Below are 22,377 nucleotides of genomic sequence, written 5' to 3' on the forward strand. Positions count from 1 at the left end.
GAAGTAGATATTAATAGCCTAAAAGTAATAAAGTCACACTTTTCTTTTCCATATATTAAAAAAGATTTGTAAGATTAACTTCAGTGTAAAAATGGTATGTAAATACTTTTTGCAAATAGAATTTTCTTTCTTAGGGATAATGCATAGACGTATTTTGTGCTTGTGTATAACTAGATATATAAATGCAGAAACTGATATAAAGTGGCTTGGATTTTGGAGGCAGATTGGATAGATGATCCATTGATCGCACTGTTACTTTAGGAAGACCAGTCATAACCCGTGAACGGGTGTGGTGCTGTGGCTATAGGAAGACCAGACATGACCCATGGACGGTGTGGTGCTGTGGCTATAGGAAGACCAGGCAGGACCCATGGACGGTGTGGTGCTGTGGCTATAGGAAGACCAGGAAGGACCCATGGACGGTGTGGTGCTGTGGCTATAGGAAGACCAGGCAGGACCCATGGACGGTGTGGTGCAGTGGCTTTAGGAAGACCAGGCAGGACCCACGGACGGTGTTGTGCTGTGGCTATAGGAAGACCAGGCAGGACCCATGGACGGTGTGGTGCTGTTGCTATAGGAAGACCAGGCAGGACCCATGGACGGTGGGGTGCTGTTGCTATAGGAAGACCAGGCAGGACCCATGTGCGGTGTGGTGCTGTTGGTATAGGAAGGCCAGGCGGGACCCATGGACGGTGTGGTGCTGTTGCTATAGGAAGCCCAGGCGGGACCCATGGACGGTGGGGTGCTGTTGCTATAGGAAGACCAGGCGGGACCCATGGACGGTGGGGTGCTGTTGCTATAGGAAGACCAGGCAGGACCCATGGACGGTGTGGTGCTGTTGGTATAGGAAGACCAGGCGGGACCCATGGACGGTGTGGTGCTGTTGCTATAGGAAGACCAGGCGGGACCCATGGACGGTGTGGTGCTGTTGCTATAGGAAGACCAGGCGGGACCCATGGACGGTGGGGTGCTGTTGGTATAGGAAGGCCAGGCGGGACCCATGGACGGTGTGGTGCTGTTGCTATAGGAAGACCAGGCGGGACCCATGGACGGTGTGGTGCTGTTGCTATAGGAAGACCAGGCGGGACCCATGGACGGGGTGGTGCTGTTGCTATAGGAAGACCAGGCAGGACCCATGGACGGTGGGGTGCTGTCGCTATAGGAAGACCAGACAGGACCCATGGACGGTGTGGTGCTGTCGCTATAGGAAGACCAGGCAGGACCCATGGATGGTGGGGTGCTGTCGGTATAGGAAGACCAGGCGGAACCCATGGACGGTGTGGTGCTGTCGCTATAGGAAGACCAGGCAGGACCCATGGACGGTGTGGTGCTGTGGCTATAGGAAGACCAGGCAGGACCCATGGACGGTGGGGTGCTGTTGCTATAGGAAGACCAGGCGGGACCCATGGACGGTGTGGTGCTGTTGCTATAGGAAGACCAGGCGGGACCCATGGACGGTGTGGTGCTGTTGCTATAGGAAGACCAGGCGGGACCCATGGACGGTGTGGTGCTGTTGCTATAGGAAGACCAGGCAGGACCCAAGGAAGGTGTGGTGCTGTTGCTATAGGAAGACCAGGCAGGACCCATGGACGGTGGGGTGCTGTTGCTATAGGAAGACCAGGCGGGACCCATGGACGGTGGGGTGCTGTTGCTATAGGAAGACCAGGCGGGACCCATGGATGGTGGGGTGCTGTTGCTATAGGGATTTGCTGACATGTTTTCCAAACCTGCACAATCTTTTTATATTTCTAAGAAAGTGGAGGTGTCGCCATATTCATCAATCTGGTCTCAGATTTTATTTTTGATCCTATTTATTTGCTAAAGGCAACACCTCCAGTTTTTCAACAAAAGCCTAATACGTCCCGTCACGTTGTGATAATGACCATAATATTATATTTATCACTGTTGATATACTTTCAAAGAAGGTTAGTTGAGAGTTGTGGGAAAAGATTATAAGTATGTTTGTTTGTTTTTGGGGTTTTTTGAGAAGCGTCCGTATTTATGTCCTTCCATGAGCTGTGTGGGTATTCACCTATATGGCACTCAGCTGCAGTTTTCAGGCACGGCCATGGGCACCAGTGGCGCTAGAACTGGAGACGGAGCAGATATCAGAACCTTCTGGTAATTTTTTTCAATCTATAAAATAATAGATACAATCGGGGTGGAGGATGACGAGAGGATAGAAGAAAACGACCCCACAATTGTGTTGATAAAGATGTTATGTCCATATTTATTTTTTCTACTTTTTAAAGAGCTAATTGGGGATTTAAATAAAATTAAAAATTGTGACAGTATGAAATATAATAGAATAAAAAAAATAACCAATACTCTACGGTTTTATTTCCCTGCACCCATGACATCACGTACATCCATGTGACTGCTGCAGCTAATCACTAGATATGCATTCTGAGGCCAATGATTAGCTGCAGTGGTCAAGTGGATGGTATGTAAGTGTTGTTATTGCTGCAGGGATGTAAATAGTGGCCAATGAAGACCACCCAGAGCGTCATCAATAAAGCTGTGGGGTTCGAGTATTTTATTTTTTTTAATTTTCCGACAACCCTCTTTTTAAATATTTTTATTTTTTAATCCGTCACTGGTCAGTAACAACTGAGTTAGCCGAGAAAGATGTCAGCAGTTTTGTAGCGAGCGATGACCTTGTCATATGCAAGACAACTTGGGAGCATGAAGGATTTGCCGTAAGATTAGGCCGGGATTGTATTGTGACTGACACGACCATTGTCAGCCTCCATCATTGTAATTGCATGCTGGAAGTTTAATAGGGTGCTACATATTTAATAAATCATTGCTTAATCTCTTAAGCCTTACCATTATGAGCAGAAGTGATTTAATAAGTCTTAAGTATTAAGAATACTTTGATTTTTTTTTTTTTTTTTTTTTAAATCCCCCTCGTCTACACCTCCCATACTGCACCACCGAGGGTCACACATCATCCAGGGTCTGGCCGTCTAAACATGGACGCTCTGAATTTGGTTTTAATTTACTTTTACTTTCTTTCGGCCCTAGATTTTTTGCTTAATCCTGAATTGCAAATCTTTAAATCTACCTCTCATAATCTGGAGTTATCTTTTAGCATTATGTTTTTTCTATTTTATTTTAATCTCTATAAGATTAATATGAAAAACTTTTTTTTTTTTTTGCAATGAAGTGAATCAATATTTGTTAATCTGGATAAAGATCTATTCCTCAGAAATAGGCTTGCCCTAAAAACAATGCATCTATTTAATTTTTTATATAATTTATTTAATCTGTAATTTTCTGCCAAGACTTTGGCACACTTTTTTATTTTTTATTTCCAATCAATAAAAAAAAAAAAAAAAAAGATTTTATTTTTTTTTACATTTATATCTTTTATTTAAGTTTATTAAATTACACATCTTATGCAAAACTTATTTTTCTGTCTGTCTATTATCCATGTATGTGTTCATCCATCTATCTATATTGTAGTTGTGAGCCCTCGTGGGCAGGGTCCTCTCTCCTCCTGTACCAGTCGCAGACTCGTTTTTGTTCAAATTATTGTAATTGTTGTTTGCTATGTATACCCGTTTAAACATGTAAAGTGCTATGGAATTAATGGTGCTATAATAATTAATTATAATAATAGATATATATAGATATAGCTAGTAGATATATATCTCTATGTATTCATATATATAAATCTATTTATTAGAGAGAGGTAGGTGTGTGTGTGTGTGTGTGTGTGTGTGTGTATATATATATATATGTATGTGTGTATGTATATACAGTACAGACCAAAAGTTTGGACACCTTCTCATTTAAAGATTATTCTGTATTTTCTTGACTATGTAAATTGTACATTCACACTGAAGGCATCAAAACTATGAATTAACACATGTGGAATTATATACTTAACAAAAAAGTGTGAAACAACTGAAAATATGTCTTATATTCTAGGTTCTTCAAAGTAGTCACCTTTTGCTTTGATGACTGCTTTGCACACTCTTGGCATTCTCTTGATGAGCTTCAAGAGGTAGTCACCGGAAATGGTCTTCCAACAATCTTGAAGTAGTTCCCAGAGATGCTTAGCACTTGTTGGCCCTTTTGCCTTCACTCTGCGGTCCAGCTCACCCCAAACCATCTCGATTGGGTTCAGGTCTGGTGACTGTGGAGGCCAGGTCATCTGGCGTAGCACCCCATCACTCTCCTTCTTGGTCAAATAGCCCTTACACAGCCTGGAGGTGTGTTTGGGGTCATTGTTCTGTTGAAAAATAAATGATGGTCCAACTAAACGCAAACCGGATGGAATAGCATGCCGCTGCAAGATGCTGTGGTAGCCATGCTGGTTCAGTATGCCTTCAATTTTGAATAAATCCCCAACAGTGTCACCAGCAAAGCCCCCCCACACCATCACACCTCCTCCTCCATGCTTCACGGTGGGAACCAGGCATGTAGAGTCCATCCGTTCACCTTTTCTGCGTCACACAAAGACACGGTGGTTGGAACCAAAGATCTCAAATTTGGACTCATCCGACCAAAGCACAGATTTCCACTGGTCTAATGTCCATTCCTTGTGTTCTTTAGCCCAAACAAGTCTCTTCTGCTTGTTGCCTGTCCTTAGCAGTGGTTTCCTAGCAGCTATTTTACCATGAAGGCCTGCTGCACAAAGTCTCCTCTTAACAGTTGTTGAAGAGATGTGTCTGCTGCTAGAACTCTGTGTGGCATTGACCTGGTCACTAATCTGAGCTGCTGTTAACCTGCGATTTCTGAGGCTGGTGACTCGGATAAACTTATCCTCAGAAGCAGAGGTGACTCTTCGTCTTCCTTTCCTGGGGCGGTCCTCATGTGAGCCAGTTTCTTTGTAGTGCTTGATGGTTTTTACAACTGCACTTGGGGACACTTTCAAAGTTTGCCCAATTTTTCGCACTGACTGACCTTCATTTCTTAAAGTAATGATGGCCACTCGTTTTTCTTTACTTAGCTGCTTTTTTCTTGCCATAATACAAATTCTAACAGTCTATTCAGTAGGACAATCAGCTGTGTATCCACCAGACTTCTGCACAACACAATTGATGGTCCCAACCCCATTTATAAGGCAAGAAATCCCACGTATTAAACCTGACAGGGCACACCTGTGAAGTGAAAACCATTTCCGGTGACTACCTCTTGAAGCTCATCAAGAGAATGCCAAGAGTGTGCAAAGCAGTCATCAAAGCAAAAGGTGGCTACTTTGTAGAACCTAGAATCTAAGACATATTTTCAGTTGTTTCACACTTTTTTGTTAAGTACATAATTCCACATGTGTTAATTCATAGTTTTGATGCCTTCAGTGTGAATGTACAATTTTCATAGTCATGAAAATACAGAAAAATCTTTAAATGAGCAGGTGTGTCCAAACTTTTGGTCTGTACTGTGTATATTTATATATAAAACACAGACAGATATATGTAGATAGATATAGATATATAGATATATATTAGATATGCACACACACACAGATGGATATATATATATATACCGTTATATGAAAAAGTTTGGGCACCCCTATTAATCTTAAGCTTAATGTTTTATAAAAATTGGTGTTTTTGCAACAGCTATTTCAGTTTAATATATGTAATAACTGTTGGACGCAGTAATGTTTCTGCCTTGAAATGAGGCTTATTGTACTAACAGAAAATGTGCAATCTGCATTCAAACAAAATTTGACAGGTGCATAAGTATGGGCACCTCACCAGAAAAGTGACATTAATATTTAGTAGATCCTCCTTTTGCCTCTAGTCGCTTCCTGTAGCTTTTAATGATTTCCTGGATCCTGGATGAAGGTATTTTTGACCATTCCTCTTTACAAAACAATTCCAGTTCAGTTAAGTTTGATGGTCGCCGAGCATGGACAGCCCTCTTCAAATGATCCCACAGATGTTCAATGATTTTCAGGTCTGGGGACTGGGATGGCCATTCCAGAACATTGTAATTGTTCCTCTGCAGGAATGCCTGAGTAGATTTGGAGCGGTGTTTTGGATCATTGTCTTGCTGAAAGATCCATCCCCTGCGTAACTTCAACTTTGTCACTGATTCTTGAACATTATTGTCAAGAATCTGCTGATACTGAGTGGAATCCATGCGTCCCTCAACTTTAACAAGATTCCCGGTGCCGGCATTGGCCACACAGCCCCAAAGCGTGATGGAACCTCCACCAAATTTTACTGTGGGTAGCAAGTGTTTTTCTTGGAATGCTGTGTTTTTTTGCCGCCATGCATAACGCCTTTTTGTATGACCAAACAACCCAATCTTGGTTTCATCAGTCCACAGGACTTTCTTCCAAAAATAAATTGGCTTCTCCAAATGTGCTTTTGCATACCTCAGCCGACTCTGTTTGTGGCGTGCTTGCAGAAACGGCTTCTTTCGCATCACTCTCCCACACAGCTTCTCCTTGTGCAAAGTGCGTTGTATAGTTGACCGATGCACAGTGACACCATCTGCAGCAAGTTGATCCTGCAGCTCTCTGGAGGTGGTCTGAGGATTGTCCTTGACTGATCTCACCATTCTTCTTCTCTGCCTTTCTGATGTTTTTCTTGGCCTGCCACTTCTGGCCTTAACAAGAACTGTCCCTGTGTTCTTCCATTTCCTTACTATGTTCCTCACAGTGGAAACTGACAGGTTAAATCTCTGAGACAGCTTTTTGTATCCTTCCCCTGAACAACTATGTTGAATAATCTTTGTTTTCAGATCATTTGACAGTTGTTTTGAGGAGCCCATGATGCCACTCTTCAGAGGAGATTCAAACAGGAGAACAACTTGCAAGTGGCCACTTTAAGTAGCTTTTCTCATGATTGCATACATCTGGCTATGAAGTTCAAAGCTCAATGAGGTTACAAAACCAAAAAAAGTGCTTTAGTAAGTCAGTAAAAAGTAGGTAGGAGTATTTAAAACAAGAAAATGATAAGGGTGCCCATACTTATGCACCTGTCAAATTTTGTTTGAATGCAGATTGCACATTTTCTGTTAGTACAATAAACCTCATTTCAAGGCAGAAACATTACTGTGTCCAACAGTTATTACATATATCAAACTGAAATAGCTGTTGCAAAAACACCAATTTTTATAAAACATTAAGCTTAAGATTAATAGGGGTGCCCAAACTTTTTCATATAACTGTAATTTCTTTTTTCTCACTTTACATTTCTTATTTATAGTAGTACCAAAAGGCTAAAGAGGCCACTCTGAAATTCTATATTTGTGGTCATAGGATTGCACTCGGTTAGTAAATGTCCAAGCATGAATTGATTCCATTGTTTCGGCGATGATCAATGTCAACCAAAAATCATGTCCGTTTCACGGCTTCAGTGAGGCTTTATCACAAGCCTTCAAGGTCCTTATGAGATATCCACTATCTGAGATCAGTAAATTTGCAGCTTTTTCCTAATTAATTTTTTTTTTTTTTTTTTTAGAACACAAAAGATAAATTAGATAAAACATAATAAATATTTACATATACTATTTTCTTTTTTTCACCTGTTGTTCTAGATGTTTTGTTTTTCGTTATTGTGCTTAGATTTTTTTTTTTTAACATTTTTGTTCCCCACTATCGACCTTATTTTTTATCATTATTCCAATTAATTAGGATATTATTAAGGTAAGACTAGTAAGGCTGTGCTCACACTAGCTTTCTAATGTTAATGTAAAAAAAAAAAAAAACACACAGGCACTGCACAATAAATGCAAATGAAAGCAGAGGGATCCAATTGATTATGAGGTTTGTCCTGGTTCCTTTTTTTTTTTATTTATTTTTTTTATAAGAATAGAAAAAAAAGGGCCAGCATGAAAAACTTTTTACTTCCATTCTAGAAATGGGCACAAAACAGACCACATAATAACCAATAGGATCACTGTGCTTCTCTTTGCATCAGTTGCTCAAAGGGTCCTAAAAACAGAACGAAGAAACGGGATTTCAACACGTTAGTGTGAATGCCGCCTTACTAGCTTCTTCAAGTAATTATTAATCAGAAATAATAAAATTAATTGGAATCGTGATATTAAGAAGTCCACTATTGGACAAAAGATATATAGATATTATGTAAACACAAATGTGTGTGTGTGTAATGTACATGTATATGTGTGTATATCTATAATAATGTGTGTGTATGTATCTATGAATACAGTGATTTTTTTTTTTTGTATTCAATAATTATCAATAAAGTTTGTTTTATTTCCCCACTAATAATCTTATGTCTTATAATTCCAATTCATTTAATGTACGTGTATACGTGTGTGTGTGTATATATAGATATAGATATATAGAGAGAGAGAGAGAGAGAAAGATATATATGTAGATATAGATAGATATATATATATTTTTTTTACATAAAATAATCTAGATTTTTTTATATGTAATATTTCTAATACATTAAATTAAAAAAACAAAAGGAAAATCTTAAGAAAATCACTAGAAAGAATGGTTAATGTTACCAGGTGTAAAAAAAAAAAAAAAATGTTGAACATTTTCTACTGTTTTCTGCACTTTATATACTTTACATATATTCCCTCTTCAGTATAAGGCGGTGGGCGGGTGGAGCACGCTGCGGTGCATCCAGGGATGTCAGGGCTTCCAAACATCAGGTCTCATGAGGACCTCCAAAGATTTACCAAAGAACACTCTTTAAATGCAGCTTTCCAGCCGCTGTCTGCGTCTTAGATCCCTTCTTACTGTAAATCATAATGCATCTTTGCATCTGTCAGGCAACTTTTAGTATACAATATTAATCATACAGGGTGCGCGCTTGTTTTAACCTCTGTGGCGCTGCAGCAGAACATTTATTTTCACCCTCTTCATGTCGATAAAGCATTTTTCTTTTACCGTGTTGCCGTCTTTGCGGCACAAGTCCATCCGTTGATTTGTCTTTTTTACAATTACTGAAAACCCCGAGGTTGGCAGGACCCTTTGTTTACCTCCGTCTCGTTCCCAGCTGCTGTTTTCTGTCCTGTAGCGCAGCTTATAAAGGGCACCGGGGTCAGCACTAACCTACCATTCTAGCATTAGCGTGCTAGCCTTTCTTACAGCCGTCTTCATGTCCATACTAAGCTGCTTTTTCTGCTTGAGCTGTAACGGCCACGCTCTTTGTACTGCTCAACTACACAACGTCTGATTTCTTGATTTTTTTTTTATTTTTTATTTATTTTATTTTTTTTATTTTTTGTGCATTTATGTTGCAAATATTTTATGAATTTTTACACTTCTATTGCTGTTTTTAAGAATATATATATATATATATATATATATATATATATATATATATATATATATATATATATATATATATATATATATATATATACCAAACTCTGCAAACATTCCACTCCTGTGGAAACAACCTCGGGAGGCAATGGCTCATCAAAAGGGGTACTGTTTTTTTTTTTTTTTTTAAACCATGTGCTTAAGAACTTACAGGTAAAAGTAGTTGCCTATTGTGCCCGGCGCCGATATCTGCCGACACAGAGCAGTCACAGACCACTTTTTTATCAACAGAACAGCGACTTCTCTTCCGCTGTGCTCTACTGACTGAGTGTGGCTGCCGACATCATTGACAGCCGGCTCCCTGCTGCCTAACTGCGGGGAGCCAACTGTCAATCAGTATGACTTTCGGCAGTGATGCCCCTTTGACAGAGCAGCCCGGAAGAAGAAGAGCTGATGTCTATGTGCAGCAGCTGAATCGTCTTTGGAGTGGCCAGTGACTGCTCTGTGCCCGTGACGGGTACAACAGGCAGGTAGTTACCTCTGTTAGCAGCTACCTGCCTGTTAGTTTTTAGGCCCATAGTGTTAAAGATGTTTCCAGGACTTTTTTTTTTTTTTTTTTAAAGTGCTCTGTCACACCCAGAGCATTTAATGTGCATATGAATGAAAACACTAATTACTCAGTAATGCAGCAACAGATAGAAGATAAAAAGGTGTCAATGGATTTACTTTTTAGAGACCTTCATGTCCATTTTTGGGTTTTGGGAAGGAGGTTGATCTTCCTGACAGATTCCCTTTAAAGAAATGACAAGAATAAACAGCAGGCTACTTACTGTATCCTTGTGGATTTTGCATAGAAATAAAAACGATATATTAGGCACATTTGGAGTCGATGCCTTGAATTCACCGCACTGCAAAATGCTCATTCGTGGCAGATATATATGTACCGATCCTAAAATAAATAAGCGATTTGGTACAAACTTCTTAAAGGCTTTGTCTCATGATCCTGTCTTCAGGAGCGCAGCGCTCCCCTGCCTCCCGGCCGCTTGCCCGAGCTGTGCGCGCTCAGATTCTGCAAGCAGAGTTAGTTTTGTCTCTGCAGCATCGTAGGAGCGCAGAGACACAGAACCTGGCCATAACCAGTGATACGGCCAGCTGCAGAGTAGCAATGCGCTTTGGAAGCGCTGCACCCCTTGCCTAGGTGACCGGCCACCTCTGATAGACTCCAGCAGTGGCCGGTAACTTAGGTGATTGCTATTGTTCTTTTTGAGAATGAAGAGGATTTTCTTTTTTTTTTTTATAAAATGTACATTTCAAAGTTACTCGTTTTTACAACCAATTTTGCTCATTTACGAAGATGAGACAACACCTTTAGTTCAATGTACTGATTTGCCCTTAAGGGTAAAATCTGATGTACAATAGTTCATGAACTTAAATAAAATTATCTGTTAGTTACCAAAATAGATGATACAATTATAGCAATCGCTGTATAACATAGTGCCGCCAGTGCTTTATGGTCATATCTCATGGATACATTGATACATACGTTCCTGTGAAATCACTTCTTCCAGGTGTGGAGACGACCCCTTATATGTACAGTTTTCTCTGCTGCCGTCAATCACTTGAATTGCCGTAATATCATTTGCAGCCAATAGAGCGGCGCTACCTTTGTCTAATCTCTAAGAATTCATCATTTTGCCGTCGTACAAAAGTGAATAATCGTTACACCAAAACCTCATGCAAAAGAATACGAACCATGGTGGGGGTTACGAATGTCTAAAGTATGTGATTTACATGACCCGACCATATGATTGCAAGCCACCATGATAACGGCTTCTTACACGTAAAGGTCCACGTATTCACTCATGCATCAGGCTCGCGCCAAGGGGGACAGAAGCGGCTCTATAGTTTAGACACCATTATTTTAGTTACCCGGACTGCAGTGATCATGAAACAAGAGACAATAGGATATTATGCAAAAAAATATTTTGTTAACTTTATACTTTTGCTATTGTCTTTATTTTCCCCATCACTTCTGTATAAGTTTAAGTTTTATGATTTGAGTGAGAGGCCCTACATGTAACCCTCTGTTGTCCCTGCACACCTCTCATATCAGGCTGGATACATAATCCTCCTTCTTACCCTTAGACTCATGTCTGAGACTTGTACCCAGACCCTCATATGAGGTTGATAGTCTCTTAACGTGACCTCTCCCCACAGTACAATTATCCCACACAGGTTGAGAGACGCTAACATGATCCTCTTCCCTCTCTTCTGACAGCATGAGACTCATGCCTAGACTGAGAGACACTAACATGATCCTGCTCCCTCTCCTCTCACAGCATGAGTCTCACACACAGGCTGAGAGACACTAACATGATCCTGCTCCCTCTCCTCTCACAGCATGAGTCTCACACACAGGCTGAGACACTAACATGATCCTCTTCCCTCCCTTCTGACAGCATGAGACTCATGCCTAGACTGAGAGACACTAACATGATCCTGCTACCTCTCCTCTCACAGCATGAGTCTCACACACAGGCTGAGAGACATTAACATGACCCTGCTCCCTCTCCTCTCACAGCATGAGTCTCACACACAGGCTGAGACACTAACATGATCCTGCTCCCTCTCCTCTCACAGCATGAGTCTCACACACAGGCTTAGAAACACTGACATGATCCTGCTCCCTCTCCTCTCATAGCATGAGTCTCACACACAGGCTTAGAGACACTGACATGATCCTCCTATCTCACAGCATGAGTCTCACACACATACTGCAGTGTATTCGCACCTCTTGCCCTCATTGCAGCTCCTGTATAGAACTTTACTGTTTTACAATAGTTTCATTTTTGGAGGACTGAGGAGGTTTCCGAGCCTGGAGATGTGGAAGATGCAGAACTTCAGACTTCTGGCAGATGCCACTTTCTATACAAAGATCTATTTTTCAGAAGTGGAGTTGGTCTTTGAAAGATGTGATTTCGATCATAAAATTAATATAAATGTTAAAAAATAGGACTTGGTGGTTTTCCCACTAACAACACATGTCCAACCTGATCATCATCACCTCGGAGGCCTTGTACATAGTGATGGTCCAACATGCCCACTACTCTATGGGAGGTGAGCGCACACTCACTTTACTCATTCAGTCTATACAAGACATGTTTTCTTCTTCATATCGCAAAGCCTGAATTGTTTGCTTTAAAGGGTTATTACCAAAATCTAAAGTTATCCCATATCCATAGAAGAGGCGATACCTTACTGAACGCTGGAGGTCCAACCACTGGGACCCCCATTGATCTCACGAACAGACCTCTCTATCCTGGGAAATGGCTTTGTAGAGCTCCATCTGGAACGTATCAGAGGTGAGCATGCTCAACATCTTCTCCATTCATGGTCTGTGGGATTGCCGGAGATGGTGGAGATCTGTTCTCTGTACGGAGATTGAGCATGCGTATTTCTTCTCCGACCATGACGGGGCTCTGCAGAAGCCTTATTGTGCGGATCCAGAACCCCATTCTCAGAATTGCTGAGGTCCCAGTGGTTGGACCCCAAACAATCTGTAAGTTCTCCCCTATGCTAATAATAGGGGATGCATTTAGTTTCTGGGAATAACGCTTTAAGACATCTTTGTTCTTTTTTTTTTTTCCCCCCAATAACTCAATTTTTTTTTTCCAACTATCTCTGTTAAAAGTCCGACAGTCAAGCCAATAAATCCCAATTTTTATTTTTCATGTATTTTTTTTTTTTGCAGGGGAATTTGCCTAAATATTCAAATAACTCCTTGATGGTTCAAGCAGTAAAGACGAATGTAACAGACTCGGACATACACCTGCTCTTCTTTGATGTGGAAGCACTAATTATACAGCTACTCACTGAAGAAGCCTCGAGGCCAAATACTGCACTTATCTCCCCGGAGAGTTTGCAGAAAGCATCTGGCAGTTCTGACAAAGGAAGCTCTTTTCTGGCCGGTAAACGAGCAGCCGTACTGTTCCAACAGGTCAAGGAAACCATCAAAGAGAACATTAAAGAACATCTTCTCGACGACGATGACGAAGATGAAGAAGCAATGAGACAGAAGCGTGACGAGAGCGACCCGGAGTACCGGTCTAGCAAATCTAAGCCATTAACGCTACTAGAGTACAACCTAACCATGGACACCGCCAAGCTCTTCATGTCATGTCTTCATGCCTGGGGCTTGAATGCGGGACTAGACGAAGTGTGCCTCGACCGCCTCGGGATGCTTAAGCCACATTGTCCCGTGTCTTTCGGACTACTCTCAAGAGGTGGCCACATGTCGTTGATGCTTCCAGGGTTCAATCAGTGTGTTTATAGAGGGCCCAACGAGAATGTAGGTGTAGACTGGAAAATGTCAATTAGTGAAGGACTTGGAAAGGGCAATTATGGCGTGTCCCGCGCTGTCACCACTCAACATCTCCTGTCACTTATCTCACTGGCAAACACTTTGATGAGCATGACCAATGCCACGTTCATCGGAGACCACATGAAGAAGGCTCCCCAAAGGTACACAACCAGGAACGCAACCTTTCCTTTTGTCTTAAAGAGGTCGTCCAAGTCTTCGTTATTGATGATTACAGTAGGCGTCCATCGATCACGATAGTGGTTTGTGGCCATTGGACGGGAGCAGAAGAACCACCTCTGAACTAGCGGCACTCGCGGGTCTTCGTTTGATTAGCTGGCCTGGCGTGTTGTCCTTGCCTTGAAATCACGGCAGGCCGTCTAATCAAAAGAGGAATTGAGCATGCCATCAGGTAAGAGGAGGTTCTGCTGCTCCCGTCCAGCGGGAATCCATGTGAATCCATTCGCACCAACTCTGTTGATGACCTGACATCATGATAGAGGGGCTACCAGGTCCAGAAGTAAACTATGTACGGAGCCAGAACAGCACCATTCCATACACAGCGTAGTGTCCATTCTTGGGTACTGCAGCTCAGCTCCTATTGAAGGGTAGGTCATCAATCTCTAATGCCAAACAGGGCATTTTTTTCTAATTAAATGTGTGTATGTACCTTGGGCTAAGAATCATTTTTGCATTTGGTGTTTCATTAAAAAATTTTCACTTTCACAATTCCTTCTTTATTTTTTTGAGCATTGCCAGTTGCGGAATGAGTTAACCAAGAAATCAGTCAGTGAGCTTGTTAAGGACAAGAGAGTTTGTGATAATTATTTTAATCTGTCGTCTTCTGACCTCCTCGCCGCTGATTTATGACCACAGACCTCATCAAAGTTGATGTGAACTTTGACGTGGTCATAAATCTGCTGAGAGATCAGAAAAAGGCAAACAAACTCTTTAATTTGTGGATTCTCAGTTCCATCATTCCGCATCCAGCAATTTGCAGGGAAACAAAGAGACTGTAAAAGCCAAAAAGTGCAACATTTTTAATGAAACCCAATTGCAAAATTGATTTTTAGCTCAAAATACATACATTTAAGAAAAAAAAAATGACCCAAATTGTGTTCACATTCTTTATTTTTTTTTTCTTTTTGGCATCATATAATGCAAAGTTCTGCAACTTTCTAATATATGTTGTGTTTCATTTCTGCAACACTTTCAAGACCTTGTTGGGGACAGATGATAAAGCACAATGTATTGGAAGATTGCGGACTGTCGTGTGCGAGTCTTGGTAAAATTGTGATATTTTTGCAACTTGCAGACGCGACGGTCAAATTTTTTATTTTTTTTTGCAATAGTCACTGAGTGACTGGCAAACTTTCATTTTTTATGATGCATGAAGTTGCTTCAAGACTACTAATTAGATGAGATACCGTTGGATAGGAGGCGGTCCGCAGCCATGGGATACTGACGTGGCCGCAGGATCAGGGTCCTGCAAATGACTTGGCTCATCTCTAAGTGCACCATGACTGGTGATATGAGCCAAGCCATACCGCCGCCATTGTTAATACCTTGCAAGGGTCCGCCCTTGACTTGAGCTTACCCCCTTTAAGTGACCTAATCAGCACACTCCCTTCAACCTCAAGACCATTGGTGGTGGCCCCAACTTGCAGAACTTACAGCAAGCTCTGACATGGGAAACTATAGTCCGACAGCCATACTTTGTATCACATGGCAGCTATTCAGATACATTGCCACAGCATACAAAGACTGCTTGAGTTATTCAGAGCCTTAATCTGTCTTAAAGGGAATTTGTCAGCAGGTCTTTACCAACTAATCTGAGAGCAGCATGATGTAGGGACAGAGACCCTGATTCCAGCGATGTGTCACTTACTGGGCTGCTTGCTGTAGTTTTGATATAATCACTGTTTTATTACCAGGAGTTTATCACTAGCAGGGTAGTAAACCTGCGGCCATGTAGTCCTTAATATTCATGAGCGCTGTATAACCCCGCCCCAACCACTGATTGGCTGCTTCCTGTGTAAACTGCCAATCAGTGGTGTGGGCGGGGTTATACAGAGCTCCGCATTCTGAGAGCTGCTAGATCTACAGTAGAGAAAACTGTGATTTTATCAAAACTGCAGCAAGCAGCCCAGTAAGTGATACATCGCTGGAATCGGGGTCTCAGCCCTTAAATCGTGATGCTCTCAGATTACATAGCAAAAACTTGGTGACAGATTCCCTTTAAAGCACGAAATATGAAGGATTGAACAGCGGGGGGACTTGCTTCTGAGACATTCTTATGTCTTCATGAGACGACCCTTTTAAATTAAGGCTTTGTTCACATTGCGCTTCTGGCAGTGGTATATATTGAGATATTCCACTATGGGAGCCTCCGACATGCGCCTTATGGTAGACTTACAGGGGTGTATGTCGGCTGTTGTCTTACATTGAGTAAAAATGTCTTCTTGGCAATATACATTTTTTATGAGCTCTGTTGTATAGGAGAGTGGTCAGACTGCGCTTTCTTATACAGTAAGAAATAAGGTATTCGTCTGTGTACTGGCCTAGTACGAGACCCTCTTGGATGCATGGGGAGCTACGAATTAGTTCACCAGGAGCTTTCCTGACGCATCTGCCTGATGGCGGTGTAGATAGGTGCCCGCCTGGACATAGGTATTGTACTAATGTACCCGACCCAACGTTATTGGCGGCTCCCAATGCCAGAGTAAGGGGTGCCTCAGAAACCCCTTTAAGGGAACCCGCCACCATATATATTTAATCATCTGTCTCTTTCTTCTTTTCTTTTATAAGGCCTCCAAAGTCCGGCTCTCCAGAATCGATGAAGGGAAAGGCTTCCCCGCAAAGCTCCAGCAGCAACATAATGCAAGGACAGATAAAACAAGGTACCCGCAACCCCTAAAGGAGCGTCTCCGGCAGCTCCGCAGCATCGATTTTAGGGGGGAAAGCATCATCCCAGGGAATGTTATCCATAGGTCTTATTACAGTGTGCAGTCTGGAAGATCAGCCCGACACTTAAAAAAAATAAAATAATAATAATAATGATAAATAGGTATAAATATATATACTTATTCAATTATAGTAGAATAAATATATAAATAAATATAATAAAAAATATGCAACAAATATAATAAAATATAAATATATAATATATTAATATTATATTATTAATACTATATAGTATTAATATGTATATTAATTATAATATATATATACACTATAAATATAGAATATAAATCTAGAATATATATTATATAATAAAAAATATTATTATTCATTTATATTAATTTTTCAAGTGCTATGAAAAAGCTATTTTGGAAAACCCTAGGTATCTTAATATATATATAGATATAGATATGGATATAGATATGGATATAGATAGAGAGATATATAGTTAAAAAGACTTATTGAATCTCCCAACATTTGTCTTAGTAAAAATTCTGTATTTCTGTGTTATGCTTCCCTGGGCGTTACTATTCCCATAGATAATAGGGGCATGGTGTCCCAAAGTGCTGAACTATTACTTCTCACAACTTGGCATTTGCTACAATTGCTTACAGTACAATCTTAGTGTACCTGCACTGATACATTGTAGCAAACTGAACGGGTGTTTGTTTTGTCGACCCTTACATTTTCGTTCACAGTAGTAGTTAATCCTTTTTGAACCATCCTTATTTGTTAACGGACGACCCCTTTATCACTGATCCACAGGATTGGGGGGGATCCGGCAGTCAGGACTCGGATTAGTAAGATCTGACGCTCCGTTTTGTAACAGTAAAACAAAAATTTCCCCTGTTCTGCCGACCGGTGCGGATCCCACCTATCCTTATTTTTACCAGACCACCCCTTTAAGGTAAAGTTGTCTGGACCCCCTGAGGAGCCTGGCAGCAGCTTCTTTCACAGAGAACAGGCCGCAAGCTGCCGTGTATGCAGGAGTCTTAAAGAGATAGCTGTCAGCAGAACAATCAACCGGCCAACAGCTATCTAATGTGTAAGGGGGGCTTTAGAAGCATCCCTGGTCATAAAGTGTTTACCAGTGATCAGCGGTAATCTGTGGATAGTAAGTGCTCAATTTCCCTGCAGCGCCTTCGCAGGGGAAACTGGATATTACACATTGCCGATTCATATTAATGGGACAGGTCCCCCAGAGACCCTCTTTACAGCCGTGCTCTACTTTGGTCAACAGATGAGGATCCTGAATAGAAGACCCCTTATTACGGAGGAGTTTTCTGAACTGGATGATTTATTTCTATTACACGGCTCATCCATCATAAAATCTGCTGTACAACATGTCCGCAGTGTCCGGTGTACTCCTGGGGGTTCCTGCAGCACCTGCACTGCGGGGTCCCCGATCCGCAATCTCGTGGTGTTTCCCCTCGCCGGTTTCTTCTAATTATTAAGTTCCTCAACCCTCCACTAAAGGCTATGATATCATTATAAACCTGGCACAGGACTGCGCGGCTGCTTAATATACTCCAACACATGTAGATTTATGTTTTACACGGACAATTTTAAGGATGTGACATTTAACAGTGTCATCAGCGTTTCACACGGAGGTAATGAGGGATTGATCGGGATCGTACCTGTACTGGAGGCGGCTTTCATGGTGCACCGAGGCCTTTCGACACTTTCTATTAACCTGTTTTATTATTTTCACTGGAGTCATCTATCTACCTACTGTACCTAAATGCAGATAAATGCCAGAAAGTGCCCCCCCATGTGATGAAAAGTGGGAGCCCCCAACTATCAGACTAGTGGTCAACATTTGTAAACTTCCACTGCAATAATTATTGCCGATGACTAGAAAAGTTTTCCTCCGTTCCTTCTTGGTGGATGACCGGTCAGGCGAGCGCAGGCCGGCGGCTCCACGTCCTTATAGCTGATGGTAATGTCCTTAGCGCCCTTTTAGAGTGGATGCAATCTCTCTAGATTTTCTGTTCTGATTTTGCACTGCAGATCTGCAACAAATTTCAGTGCAATATTTGTGGATGGGGGTTTTGAAATAAAATCTGTGTGGGAATAATGAGGCCCATGCAAAGCAAAATATATTCTTGCCCCGACCTCATCAGTGCACTACACAAGCTGGGCAACTACCCCTTCATTTTACGTCAGACGTCAATGGCACATGATCAACATTTCAGAAAGCCACCGAATTATGTACCCTGTCCTCAGGGACGACCATCCGGCCATATTTGGTGGGATCGGTGCATTTTTAAGCTTTACTTCTGGGCTCGGTGTCTCCGCCTCCATGACTTGAGATAGGTACTGTAAGTAGCTTACGGTGTGAACCTCTTGTATGAAAAGTAGACCACGAAAAGGCTGATAAACTACTAGAGCAGCATCGATGTTCGTGGTGGCCATTTGGGGACCCTAAGAACACCTGACAGGGCTGTAGAACCTCATGGAGTTTGGTCTTGGAGGAGTTTTCTAGGACTAAATTATTTCTTTTTTTACTATGAGGTAGTTGCTAACTACCTGCCTGTTCTACCCAGCGCCGACTCAGAGTGGTCACCGGACGCTCCTGCCGGTGATTATGCTGCTCCAAATCAGCTCTTCTTCCTCCGGGTTGCCCTATCAATGGTGCATGACTTCTGATGTCATGCTGATTGACAGCCGGCTCCCTGCAGTTAGGCTGCGGGGAGCCTTCTGTTATTCAGTATGACATTGGCAGTCACGCCCCGTCAACAGAGCAGAGCGAAGGAGAAGCTACTGCTATGTCGACGTGACGTAGGGACGGTCTGTGACCACTCTGTGCCGGCAGAGATCAGCACCGGGCACAACAGGGTAGGTAGGTAGCAACTATCTTCCTGTAAGTTCTTAGGTTCTAAGTAAAAAAAAATAAATAAATTGTATGGTTCTGGATAACCCCTTTAAATAAATCAGAGGTGCTCATGCTCGTTTATTCCATGGGACAAGTACATCGCTCTACTAGTTCCGGCAGTCCCATAGATAATGAATGGAGTCGAGATCGAGCATGCTCAACTTTGCTTTATTCAATACGGTGTTCCAGAACCCGATCTTGGTAGTGCTGGGGCGAGGGGGATCCAGCAGTTGGACCCCTAACAATCAGCAAGTGGATAGATGATACCTTTTTTTTTTTTTTTTTGATGGGTGGGAGTGATATCGCTTTACTAAATGAATTTAAATAGTTTAGGAGTTTTATAGTGGTCTTATTTTTGGGTTTGCATGGTGGGTGGTCTACTTAAGGGGGCACACGCCCCTCAAAATAGAGAACGATTAAAGTCAAACCTAGCAAAAGAAATAGTTGAGCTCCATTAGACATGCCGGCATCCTCCCATTTACTGCCACAATGTGCTCCTGCTAATGAGATCGCCTTACCCCCCCCACCGCTATTTAAATAGTAACCAGAGATAATGGCTGCAGCTTTTTAGGACCCCCTTCCTCCTAATTCCCTCCATTCATGTTGCAGTAATTCGGCCTGAAAGGCATACATATTCAAAATGCACATTCCCATTATGCCGAGAGCCCGAATGCAAATGTCACCCGTCCTCGGATTTAGGCCCTTGTTTGTTCTGATGAGGGGGAGCGCTGCCTCCTCGCCCCACTCGCCCCCTCACACGTGCTTCGCTGACATTAGGATACATTTGCATTGAATTATGAAAAGGATGGTCTTCATGCAGATGCCCCCGGGGGCGACAAAAGGAGTTAACTGCATGAAAAGCAAACAGGCCGCCGAACAAAAACATTGTTTAACTTGTGCAGGAAAGCTCCGGCATTGTCATTCTGCGGGAGACGCCCGTGCGTGACATATGGTAATTTCTCCATAGGGAGGAAGTGTGAGGCAGCGACCTCTAAATCTTACCATTGACCTCCAGTTATACAATGTGCCTCTCTTAAGGGCCTCATCCCCTTTCATATGGTAATGACCGCCCCCCTGCCCCGCGCCGCTTACACCACAATTCTCTTTATTACCACCGAACAGTCCACACATGGAGGAAATACCAGTAGTGAGAATGGATCGTGGAACGAGGGGCGCTATTATTAATGCACAAAGCAACAGGGATCCGCTCCCTAATTTGCGCACAAAGAGGAGGCGACCGGTGACCATATTGAGAAATAAATACGTAGAGAGTGCTGTGAAAAAGTTTTTTATTTGCTTCCATGTGTCGCCTGTTAGACACACTGTACGCTCTCTGCTTTTAAAGAAAAAGTTATATTAGATACACGGAAGCGGCCGCAGAAAATAAACGGCATCTGTCATTTAGGAAGGTTTATGTGGACTCTCTAAGACCCTTAGGCATAAAAAGGGTCTATGCAGTCCTGTATAACTAACGCTTAAAAGGGTCCCCTGCCTTAGACAGTTCTTACTTTGTTGGATACATTTCTGCTGTGATCACCAGCAATCAGTGGAAGAAAGTTTGGTAGTAAGTGTTGAATTTCCCTGCAGTGCCACTGCTGGTGAAATTAAGTATTGCACCATGGCCATTGTGTAAAACACAGGTCAGGACAGGTCCTCCAGGGAAGATATGCTCTTTATAACCGCTGTACAAATGATGAAGACCCTGAACAGAGGTTCCCCTCCCCACCCTGTTAAGTTAGAAATCCCGAATAGGCTGTATAAAGATGCGGATTCAAAACTCAAAAACCTCCTTTAATTGTTGCACAATAAAGTTATGAAACATTCTCACTTTCCCTGTGTCCGGCGCCGAGTCTCCACCGCTGCTCTCTGTGTCTGATGACAACAGTGCAGCCAATCGATGCGCAAAGTGGTTGTTAGCGGTTTGTGCCGTCTACTCTGGCCGAGCTGCTGAACTTGTGGATTGGCTGCAGCGCTGTCAATGTGATGTCAGTGCTGTTGACAGTAACAGACATCGGGAGCTGCGGCTGGGACTCGGGGCTGGACCCGGGACAGTGATTAAAGCAAGTTTTTGTTTTTTTAAACAAACTGCTCCTAGAGACAGGTTTTCTGAAACTAGAAATCCTCTTTGTGTTTTTTAACCTCATTTCTATATTTTTCTTATTATAAAAAAAAAAATCTTGAAATATTGGGCTGACATTTTCTGTTAATCACTTGCCAACTTTACCATATAAACTTGGGCAGAATGAGCAGAGTCATGGTAAAATCTGAAAATGATGTTATTTCAGGGCTCATACACGCCTGCTTTCCTTTCTAGCTTCGTGGTTTTCACACTGTCCAGTAGTGCGCACAGCAGGCTCACTTTTTCTTTTTAATGTAGATCATTTTGTCGGCTTAACTGTGTAGACTGGTACAGAATGAACAAAGTCATTTCATCATTACTAGAGGCTGGCCAAGTAATTATTTTATTTATTTATTTTTTTTACAGTTGTACATCTAGTTGATAAAATTAAGATCTCGTTGATGGGACTGTCCGGGACGTGTTGTGTGCTGTCGTTGTTTTTGCTCGCACGCTCGCTGTCTGTCAGTACTTGCGCGGCTGAGATCTGCTTGTCTCTTCTCTCTTGCTAAAAGCTGTATTTCTGTGTTCTGCTTTGTATACTGATCTGTTCGGACTGGAAGCGCCACCGTAGCTCATTTTCTCCTGTCTCTCTCTTCTCTTGTTTCCTCTGAAAGCTGTTGCGCCTGATGCTTCCGCTCGCGCTGACTCCGATCCCTCTGGGTCTGATCGCTCTTTGCATTCCTGTTTCTCAGTCAATGAAGGTATTTTTTGCCTCTCTTTCTCCTGCTGTCTTTTGTTTTGACTGCTTGTCTTTATCTTTTTTTTTCTTTCCGTGTGTGTATTTATGTCATGGCTTTTGTAACATGTGCAGTGTTTCCATTTACTTGTATTATTTCCTGTGTTAAAAAGGACAG

At 42.1% G+C, this 22,377-nt stretch overlaps 1 protein-coding gene across 9 annotated transcripts in view; it reads left to right on the forward strand.

Annotated features, from left to right (window-relative positions):
- The window catches only part of WDR7 (WD repeat domain 7), a 414,768-nt gene that overhangs the window by 90,052 nt on the left and 302,339 nt on the right, over positions 1-22,377 (forward strand). For 6 of the 9 annotated variants that reach the window (XM_073680963.1, XM_073680974.1, XM_073681006.1 and 3 more), the window contains 3 exons: positions 12,963-13,732; positions 16,377-16,468; positions 22,138-22,224. In XM_073680963.1, coding sequence (XP_073537064.1) covers positions 12,963-13,732; positions 16,377-16,468; positions 22,138-22,224 — 949 coding nt within the window. The remainder of the gene's footprint in view (positions 1-12,962; positions 13,733-16,376; positions 16,469-22,137; positions 22,225-22,377) is intronic. The other 3 variants (XM_073680990.1, XM_073680999.1, XM_073681010.1) reach the window with 1 other exon arrangement.

The sequence above is a fragment of the Phyllobates terribilis genome, unplaced genomic scaffold (assembly GCF_046119375.1).
Source record: "Phyllobates terribilis strain yellow unplaced genomic scaffold, ASM4611937v1 Scaffold_1__5_contigs__length_1240528914, whole genome shotgun sequence".
In the NCBI taxonomy this organism is placed as follows: domain Eukaryota; kingdom Metazoa; phylum Chordata; class Amphibia; order Anura; family Dendrobatidae; genus Phyllobates; species Phyllobates terribilis.